General features: G+C 43.4%; 1 protein-coding gene across 1 annotated transcript; it reads right to left on the bottom strand.

Moving 5' to 3' along the window:
• Nucleotides 1-9,909: 9,909 nt before the first annotated feature.
• On the bottom strand, nucleotides 9,910-10,830 carry LOC148513865 (olfactory receptor 11L1-like). The gene has a single exon (XM_088481288.1). The coding sequence runs from the start codon at nucleotides 10,828-10,830 to the stop codon at nucleotides 9,910-9,912; it is 921 nt and encodes a 306-aa protein (XP_088337414.1).
• Nucleotides 10,831-11,918: the final 1,088 nt, after the last annotated feature.

Genomic DNA, 11,918 nt, shown 5'->3' with positions numbered 1-11,918 from the left:
ACACACACCATAGATATTTTTTTTTAATTAAATAAAAATCCTATTATTATCCAGGGTCTTGCACTTGGGTGTATTATAAATTTGGCTTACTGCTGTTCACATCTGTGACTGTCTACTTTACTATCCATAAAGTATTGGGCGACAGTCAGGGCTCGCTATACAATAGTGCAATCTCCATCTGCTACTATTATAAACAGTACAGTATTTTCATCAGCAAAGCACTTAGTGGCTAAAGGCACACATCCACTAGCAGATATTAATGGACGACTGAAGGATAATGACATCGTTACCATTCAGTCGTCCATTAATCATGCATGAATCGGGCACTAAAATGTCAGAAACGATCAGAGATGCACGCTCCCGCTGGTGATTTCCGATATCAATCATCGCCCGCACATGCCGTTCAATCTGCCAATAACGACAGATTGACCATGTTCGGGGATGATGGATGGTGCCTACACTGGACGACTAATCATTCAGTGTAGGCACTGCAGGGGATAGAATCGGCAGTATGATTACGATGTCATAATCGTACTGTCTTTCCCTGATCTGCTAGTGGATGTGCAGCTTAAGTTGTGTACTGTATGGCATGGACCCTCTAATATCTTAAATCTTAATGTGTCTACCCCCTACCCAGAGCTTTGCCACAAGTTTTACATACTGCAACAAAGCCTGTTTGGCACAGATTGAGCCACAGTGTATAAGGACACATCTGTATATAAGTTTTCCATGTGTCAAAATAAGACACAAGCACAATAACAGGCATCATACAAATGTGTCCTCATACATCTAGCTTTAATATGCCATGTGGCACGAGATGCCTGGCTCCGGGCATCTTTTTTGCAGTCTCATTACTGGTCACACGGTCACCCACACAGCACTGGTCACACCCACACAGCACTGGCCACGCTCACACAGCACAAGTCACACCCACACAGCACTGGCCACACTCACACCACACTGGCCACGCTCACACACAGCACTGGCCACACACACACCACACTGGCCATGCTCACACAGCACTGGTCACACCCACACAGCACTGGCCACGCTCACACAGCACTGGTCACACTCACACACAGCACTGGTCACACGCACACAGCACTGGTCATACCCACACAGCACTGGTCACACTCTTACCACACTGGTCATACCCACACAGCACTGGTCACACTCATACCACACTGGTCATACCCACACAGCACTCGTCACACTCATAACACACTGGTCATACCCACATAGCACTGGTCATACCCACACAGCACTGGTCACACCCACACAGCACTGGTCACACTCATACCACACTGGTCATACCCACACAGCACTGGTCACACTCATACCACACTGGTCATACCCACACAGCACTGGTCACACTCATACCACACTGGTCATACCAACACAGCACTGGTCATACCTACACAGCACAGGTCACACCCACACAGCACTGGTCACACTCACACACAGCACTGGTCACACTCATACCACACTGGTCATACCCACACAGCTTTGGTCTCACCCACACAGCACTGGTCACACCCACACAGCACTGGCCATGCTCACACAGCACTGGTCACACTCACACACAGCACTGGTCACACTCAAACCACACTGGTCATACCCACACAGTACTGGTCACACTCATACCACACTGGTCATACCCACACAGCCCTGGCCACACTCATACCACACTCGTCATACCCACACAGCACTGGTCATACCCACACAGCACTGGTCACACCCACACAGCACTGGTCACACTCATACCACACTGGTCATACCCACACAGCACTGGTCACACTCATACCACACTGGTCATACCCACACAGCACTGGTCACACTCATACCACACTGCTCATACCCACACAGCACTGGTCACACTCATACCACACTGGTCATACCCACACAGCACTGGTCACACTCATACCACACTGGTCATACCCACACAGCACTGGTCACACTCATACCACACTGCTCATACCCACACAGCACTGGTCATACCTACACAGCACTGGTCACACACACACAGCACTGGTCACACTCACACACAGCACTGGTCACACTCATACCACACTGGTCATACCCACACAGCACTGGTCACACTCATACCACACTGGTCATACCCACACAGCACTGGTCACACTCATACCACACTGGTCATACCTACACAGCACTGGTCACACCCACACAGCACTGGTCATACCCAAACAGCACTGGTCATACCCACACAGCACTGGTCACACCCACACAGTACTGGTCACACTCATACCACACTGGTCATACCCACACAGCACTGGTCACACTCATACCACACTGGTCATACCCACACAGCACTGGTCACACTCATACCACACTGGTCATACCTACACAGCACTGGTCAAACCCACACAGCACTGGTCACACTCATACCACACTGGTCATACCTACACAGCACTGGTCAAACCCACACAGCACTGGTCACACTCACACACAGCACTGGTCACAATCATACCACACTGGTCATACCCAAACAGCACTGGTCACACTCATACCACACTGGTCATACCAACACAGCACTGGTCACACTCATACCACACTGGTCATACCTACACAGCACTGGTCATACCCACACAGCACTGGTCACACTCATACCACACTGGTCATACCTACACAGCACTGGTCAAACCCACACAGCACTGGTCACACTCACACACAGCACTGGTCACAATCATACCACACTGGTCATACCCACACAGCACTGGTCACACTCATACCACACTGGTCATACCCACACAGCAATGGTCACACTCATACCACACTGGTCATACCCACACAGCACTGGTCACACTCATACCACACTGGTCATACCTTCACAGCACTGGTCACACCCACACAGCACTGGTCATACCCACACAGCACTGATCACACCCACACAGCACTGGTCACACTCACAGCACTGATCTCACCCTTAACACACTGGTTGCACCCACACACCACTTGTCACACTCACATATCACTTATCATACCCACACAGCACTGATCACACTCACACAACACTAGTCATTCCCACACAGCACTGGTTACACTCACATAACACTAGCCACACTCACCAGCACTAGCCAAATCCACAAAGCACTAGTCACACCAATACAATGCTGGCCACACTCACACAGCACTGGTCACACTCATACAGCACTGGTTTCACTCATAGCAAACTGATTGCACCCACACAGTACTGGCCACACTCACAAAGCACTGGTCACACTCATACAGCACTGGTCACACTTATACAGCACTGGTTTCACTCATAGCAAACTGGTTGCACCCACACAGTACTGGCCACACTCACAAAGCACTGGTAACACTCATACCACACTGGCTGCACCTACACAGCACTCGCACTCAGACAGCACTGGTCATCCCTACACAGCACTAGTCACACCAATACAATGCTGGCCACACTCACACAACACTGGTCACACTCACACAGCACTAACCACACTCACACAGCACTAGTCACACTCACACAACACTGGTCACACTCACACAGCAATGGTCACACCCACACAGAACTGACCACACCCACACAGCACTGGTCATACCCACACAGCACTGGTCACACCCACACAGCACTGGTCACACTCACAGCTCTGATCTCACCCATAACACACTGGTTGCACCCACACACCACTTGTCACACTCACATATCACTTATCATACCCACACAGCACTGATCACACTCACACAACACTAGTCATTCCCACACAGCACTGGTTACACTCACATAGCACTAGCCACACTCACCAGCACTGGCCACATCCACAAAGCACTAGTCACACCAATACAATGCTGGCCACACTCACACAACACTGGTCACACTCATACAGCACTGGTTTCACTCATAGCAAACTGGTTGCACCCACACAGTACTGGCCACACTCACAAAGCACTGGTCACACTCATACAGCACTGGTCACACTCATACAGCACTGGTCACACTCATACAGCACTGGTTTCACTCATAGCAAACTGGTTGCACCCACACAGTTATGGCCACACTCACAAAGCACTGGACACACTCATACAGCACTGGTCACACTCATACAGCACTGGTTTCACTCATAGAAAACTGGTTGCACCCACACAGTACTGGCCACACTCACACATTACTTGTCATATCCACACAGCACAGGCCACACTCACAAAGCACTGGTCACACTCATAGCAAACTGGTTGAACCCACACAGTACTGGCCACACTCACAAAGCACTGGTCACACTCATACAGCACTGGTCACTCATACAGCACTGGTTTCACTCATAGCAAACTGGTTGCACCCACACAGTACTGGCCACACTCACAAAGCGCTGGTCACACTCATACCACACTGGTTGCACCTACACAGCACTCACACTCAGACAGCACTGGTCATCCCTACACAGCACTAGTCACACTCACACCACACTGGTTGCACTCACTTAGCACTTTTCACACTCACACATTACTTGTCATACCCACACAGCACTGGTCACACTCACAAAACACTGGTCACACTCACACAGCACTAACCACACTCACACAGCACTAGTCACACTCACACAACACTGGTCACACTCACACAGCTATGGTCACCCCTACACAAAACTGACCACACTCACACTGCACTTGTCACACTCACACAACACTAGTCATTCCCACACAGCACTGGTCACACTCACATAGCACTAGCCACACACACCAGCACTGGCTACATCCACAAAGCACTAGTCACACCAATACAATGCTGGTCACACTCACACAGCACTGGTTACACTCATAGCACACTGGTGGCACACACACAGTATGGTCCACACCCACAAAGCACTGGTCACACTCATTCCACACTGGTTGCACCTACACAGCACTTGCACTCAGACAGCACTGGTCATCCCTACACAGCACTAGTCACACTCACACCACACTGGTTGCACTCGCACAGCACTGGTCATACTCACACAACACTGGTCACACTCACACAGCACTGACCACACTCACACAGCAATGGTCACCCCCACACAGCACTGACCACACTCACACAGCACTGGTCACACTCACATAGCACTAGCCACACTCACCAGCACTGGCTACATCCATAAAGCACTAGTCACACCAATACAATGCTGGCCACACTCACACAGCACAGATTACACTCATAGCACACTGGTTGCACCCACACAGTACTGGCCACACTCAGAAAGCACTAGTCACACTCATACCACACTGGTTGAACCTACACAGCACTGATCACACCCATTCAGCACTGGCCACACTCACACTGCACTGGTCACCCCCACACAGCACTGACCACACTCCCACTGCACTGGTTACACCTACACAGCACTGGTCACACCTTTACAGCACTGGCCACACACAAAGACTGGCCACCCATTCAAAGCACTGGTCATACTCAGACATTTCTGGCCACAACCATATACATGTGCAGCACTGGTCACACCCATGCAGCACTGGCCACACACATGCAGTACTGGTCACACCCACACAGCACTGGTCACACACATGCAGTACTGGTCACACCCACACAGCACTGGGCACACACATGAAGTACTGGTCACCCCCAAACAGCACTGGCCACACATGTGCAGCACTGGTCACACCCACGCAGCACTGGCCACACACGTGCAGTACTGGTCACACCCACACAGCACTGGTCACACCCACACAGTACTGGTCACACTCACACAGCACTGGTCACACACATGCAGTACTGGTCACATCCACACAGCACTGGTCACACATGAACTGTACTGGTCACACCTGCACAGCACTGGTCACACATATGCAGTACTGGTCACACCCACACTGTTCTGGTCACACCCACACAGCACTGGTCACACCCACACAGCACTGGTCACACAAGTACAGTACTGGTCACACATGTGCAGTACTGGTCACACCCACATAGTACTGGTCACACCCACACAGTACTGGTCACACCCACACAGCAGTACTGGTCACACCCACACAGCACCAGCCACACCCACACAGCACTTGCCCAACCTCCTCCATTTCTCATAACAGTCCTTAAATAATTTTCAGTCCGAGGCTGAAATGGCCTTTAATTCAGCCCTGAGGGTAGTCTAATGTGCAGACTTCCCCCATCTTGTTTAAAACAAAACATGGAATCTCCCATTTAACACCTGTATTCTTTCTAGTTTAAAAAAGTATTCTTTCTATGGCTTAAATACAAAAAAAGATAGAAAAAGATATTAGGGCGCCCACCTCTATGCAGCTATATCGTGGCTGGCAGCTCTCTCATTTATCATTCGTGTCTGTCTCTAACAGTATTTATTCATGCAGATCATACATGTTATTGAGTTGTTCATTAATTGTCCATTTTACTATTAATTTCATCTGGTATTTATTTATGTAGAATAATAAATTGTTTTTTACACTTAACTTAAGTTGATGTGTGTCTCTTTGGTCCGGGATAGGCATTGTGGTGCTATCCTTTGCTATATTCTTTCTATGGCTGCCATTATATTGTTACACATTGTTAACATTTCAATCAAGATGGTAAAAGTTAGCAGATAACATGCATTATTATTTTCAAGTGCAGATTTTATTATGAAAACCCAAACTTTTTGCTCTAATATATGTTGGATTAATGCTAAAGCAAGAACCATAAAGTTATCTATGTGTTATGAATGGGGAAAAATATTATTTCTTCTAAATAATTTGCTATAAATTCACTTTATTGCAAATTAAAAAAATTAAAAATCACTTTTCTGATGGTTTTGGTTATATTTTATTTTACTTGTTAGAGATGTCAAAAATTACTCTTTTTAAATTCAAAATAATTTGAGAACAAACAAGGTCTAATTTGTATGGGTACTGAATAAATATATATTGTTATGTGATGAGCAATAATGTGAAAAATGGGTTCAGCACAGGGTTAATATAACAATCTGCACTGTAAGGGTTATTCAATTTCCTTTTGTCCAGGAATGATGATGTTTGTCCATGAAAGATGATGTTTGCCTATTTCTGAGACCCAATTTTTGGCGGGAAAAAAATCTGAATTTGGCGGGAAAATCCATACTAATCCGAGCCTGCACATCCCTACAGTATGAACGCTGACAGTGGGTGTCTCAGACCTTGCACACCAGGGAAGGGCTTTCTAGCAGCATTTGCATAAAGTCAAAGACAGACGACAACCAAAAATCACAGACAAAGAAAGTACATTTTTATTATGCCATTAGCAATATTTATCTAGCTCTCACTTTATTTGTAGCTGCCTAAACCTTCCGCTACGTAGACTGTACATGTGTATTCCGGGAACAGACAAATATTAGAAACTGAGCTCGGAAAAGCTGGACAGAACATGCTGTATGACGCTCAGTGAATATGTAAATCCCTAAACAAATATATTTATCTCAACATTAAATTTTAGCATGAAATATCTGTATTAAAAAGTCCCTAAGTTATATACAGTAAATATAAATATTTAGGGCTCTATTCATCATCCCTACAATCTTTTCATGTATTTTTCTCAATTTGTAGTGTGTTTGCTATAACGAAGGAGATAGTGTCACTGATATCTCCTTGTTACAAACTGTCCTGATAATTTCCACACTCCACATACTTATGTATGGGGATGTACAAATTGTGTGATTCATTCAGATAGATAGTCAGGGGTATATTTACTAAAGAGAGAGTTTTTAGAAATGGAAATGTTGCCCATACCAACCAATCAGATTCTAGCTATTATCTTCTACAAGGTGCTAGTTAAATGATAAGTAGAATCTGATTGTTGCTATGGACACAACATCTCCACTTCTAAAAACTCTCACTTAAGTAAATTTACCCCATAATGTTGGCAATTACCTCTCCAATAACAATGCATGGTTACAAAAACTTCATGCACCCATTGAAAAGAATAGGATAATGTGTAGTGTGATCTAAAGTAATAGCCTGAATGCTCTTCAGATTAATGTCACAGTTGTGATGTGTTATTAAATGCCCCAACTATTACGTTGAAGTCTGAGGATTCCATACCCTCTCCCCATTTGATGTGAACCTAATAAGACCTGTGTGTCCGTGGACTATATTTTTTTTCCCAAAAGTCAGATTTTATTTTATATCTAATAAACTGGTGAAGGAGGGTTTGAAGTGTCATTTTAATTTTTATGATTATGGTCCATATTCAATTTTAGGCGAAAAGTCCAGCTGGACTTTTTGCCTCCTTTACCTGTTTTCCAGGCGGAAAAGTATCACGCGCGTGCCCACTATTCCCCGAATTCAATTTCAAAGTAGGCAAAATCGGGAACCGGTGAAACTTGGATCGGCAAAACAAAATGGGAATTTTCTTAAAATCATCCTAGGACCCCCTAAAGATGTCCAGACATGAGGGATCACTATGGTTACCCCTGTTTTTGCCTGCAGAAGAAAGTCAGGTTTTTATACAGCCGCGGCAGGTGCATAAATGCGGCTTTGAAGAAGGTGATGCAGAAGAGCATTTTTGGGGAAAAATAACTATGCCCATCAAATTTGTGGTACTTGAAAATGGGTGCAAGCATATTTTTAAGTCCCCGAATTCATTTTTTTAAATTCTGCAAAAATTAACTTGCCGCTACTCCCGCAATGATAAAAACACATGCCGCATATAAGGGAACCCCTCTGGACTCAATTCCACTAATTTAGAAGTGTGTTCCCTATATTTTTTTTTTACACCAAAAAATGTTAATTTATTTTTTGGGGTGTCCATATTTCTTTTTTTACTTTTTGTAACACAGATCATTTTAAGGGGCATTCTCCATGGAGCAGGCTATTTTTTTTAAGCCTGCACCCCTAAACCCCAATTCTGCACTCTTTTTTGCCAGCAAAAGGCAGGCAAAAAATGATCCCCGTTTTTTAACATTGACTTTTCGCACTGGAGAAAAGTCAATGTACAGTACATGAATATGGGGATATTGGAAATAGGCAAAAATTACATCATCGGCGATAAATTATCGTCAATAACGGACTTTTCGCCCCATATTGAATATGGTCCTATGTGTATATTATTAGATTTTTACTTAACTTTTTTCATCACAAATTATAAAGTCTCTCAGACTATCAAAACTATTGCTTAACCCACCCTCTATATGTTGCATGACATTCCATGATACACATTAAAGATACAGGGGAGGACTGTTTCTCAACACAAGTCTTTGTATACATAAGAATGTGTTGAGAGCCATAAGCCACTTCCAACACACAGTGCAGTGTGTAATATAAATAAATGTCTAATGCAAGTTACAAATGGACAGTAAGCCCCATACTAAAATCTTAACCTGCCCAGTGATAGAGAACACAATCTGATAAACAGTAACATCCTACAAATGGGGCAAATCCTTTCTTGACTTAAACCAGTTGAAATAGTTGTTTAATGTGTTGTGATTTTTAGCTGTAATATGAGAATATGTACTATTTTATTTTGTTTGAAATATGTATATTATGTGCTCAAGTCAACTACACACATGGATTTGTTTATAATAAGTGTTTACGCAAACTGGACAATAAATGCAGTGCTGGATGGTTGGGGTACTAAAAAATCAGTAGACTATCACTTCAAGGTACAGTAAATGGCACTGTGTACTGTTTATATAAGTAAACTCTCATAAAATAAAATTTAATGATTTTTGTGTGGTTACGCTTTTCAGTTTAAACTAGTGTTTTATCAAGATATGTATTAAATTATTTTCTGCTCTTAATTAAATGTGTACATGCCCTACAATTTGTATCTCACAATGATACTGTGTATCTTTCATAACAAACAGTTTACTCACTGAGCACAGACAGTATGTCCATAAGTAATTTCAGCAGTACATGAACAGTGTTTGCAAATTTATATAATGTGTCTATAAAAGTTTTAAGAATGAATTTGAAATTACATCATATTAACATTTTTGTGAATTTTTCAAAAGCTCCTTTGAAATCTTTATTCCTCAGGCTGTATATAAACGGGTTAAACAATGGGGTCACCACAGTGTAAAGCAGGGATAGTATCTTGTTGGCAGCTGATAAATGTCCTTTGGCTGGAACTAGATATATACAAAGGAGAGTTCCAAAAAATATGCACACAACAGCAAGATGGGAGCTGCAGGTGGAGAAGGCTTTCTGTCTCCCACTGATGGAGCGGATGTTTAGTATGGTGGCGACAATATAGACATAGGAAACAATGATCATTGTGAATGGACAAATGACAGCAAAAATACAAATTAAAGTTGTATTTATGCGAATAAGTGAAGTATCTGAGCAAGACAGCTCTAGAATAGGAGGTAAGTCACAGAAAAAATGGTCAATAACATTTGGTCCACAAAAGTCTAATTTGCATACATCTATTTCATTCTTCAATAGCAACAAAATAATTATTGTCCATGATCCAATAACCGATTTTACACAAAATGTTTTGTTGATTATAGCGTTATATCGCAGGGGGTTACAGATAGCCAGATATCGGTCATAAGACATCACTGTTAGGATGAGACACTCTGATATCTCTGTGTTAGAAAACACATAAAGCTGTGATATACAGGCAGCAAGAGACATGGCGCCACCTTCATGTAATAAAATGTGAAGTAAGTTAGGGAGAATGTCTGTGATTATTAGAAGATCCAGAAAAGACACTTGTGTGATATAGAAATACATTGGCGAGTGAAGATTTTTGCTCATTGAAATTAACACAATGATGGTAACATTACCACATACGGTGACACAGTAAATGATGATCAAGAATGAAGACAATAGAAAACTAAAACTGCGAAGATTTGGAAATCCCAGGAGATAGACAGAAGTGGTGTTGTACTTCTGCATTATGTGAGCAACTCCTGCAATATAATACATCTGATCACATTACTGTTATTGTTTTAGTAGAGAGTTTGTGATTCCCAAACTTTGAGGCAATTAATTTGGTGTAATTTTTGTACCCTACAGTACAGTATGTCAGATGTCACTGTCTCCAACCACTAAATAAGTTGCCACCAATGTGTAATAGAGAATACTTTCCCATATATGCTGTCAGGACACATGTGTTAGAAATGTATTTGCAGTATCTCAGTCCCTGTAGCAATTATGAATATTTTAGCCCTTTTGTTTTCCCTGATCCATCTGCTAGTGTATGTCTGATCATTCACAGGACTTATACTTTTGCACTACCAGGGGTTTATTATGTACTGTAATAATGTAAGTAAATGTCATTTTTATTTTTTTTATTTTTTTAAGGTAACACCTCCCAGAACAAAAAACTTCCTAAGTTAATTCCCACCTCCACAGGGGACACTCCAGACTTACTCCTCTTTCCATTTGCCTGCTTTTGTGCGTCACTTGAAACTGGCAGACTGAATGGAGCCAACACAGCCGGCATTCGTCAGGGAAGTAATATCTGGGGGAGGTAGCAGATAAAAGACCCACACCAATCAGGAAATGGTGGGTGGTCACAATATTGTGGGAGATTTTAAGGTTTCAAAAGAGGTCCCCGAAGGCAGCTCAGCATGTTAGTCGCTGACTTTGGCTAAGAGGTCTTGCTCTGCCTAGGTGCTAGTGCAACGCATCTGTGCAGATTTATACTTTGAAAATTCTGCAAGGACCTATACTTTATCACTGCTGTGTGATCAGTGATAGTTTCTACTTTGAGGACTGAGGGTCTCTAGCTATTTCGTGGAATTGTTCTACTCTATTGGAACTGCCTCTGTCCGGACTGCTACCTGTTTATTGCCTGTTCACTGTATTTACCACTTGTCCTGGCATATTATGTATTTCTGTGTGCTGTGGAAAAATAAACCATCACTTTGGTTTCATCTGCTCGGTGTCTGGGTGATTGAGAGAACCCCATATCCTCACATATGCTTTATTACAAATTAGATTATTTAAACATTATGTGATCAGATACAGTGGCGTAGGTT

Source organism: Taudactylus pleione, unplaced genomic scaffold (genome assembly GCF_031769625.1).
Source record: "Taudactylus pleione unplaced genomic scaffold, aTauple2 ptg000268l, whole genome shotgun sequence".
Taxonomy (NCBI): Eukaryota; Metazoa; Chordata; class Amphibia; order Anura; family Myobatrachidae; genus Taudactylus; species Taudactylus pleione.
This window is presented reverse-complemented; position numbering and strand designations above follow the sequence as displayed.

Bases quoted from the DNA above. Each gene is read 5' to 3' on its own strand.
- LOC148513865 (XM_088481288.1), bottom strand. From the start codon at position 10,830: ATGCAGAAGTACAACACCACTTCTGTCTATCTCCTGGGATTTCCAAAT.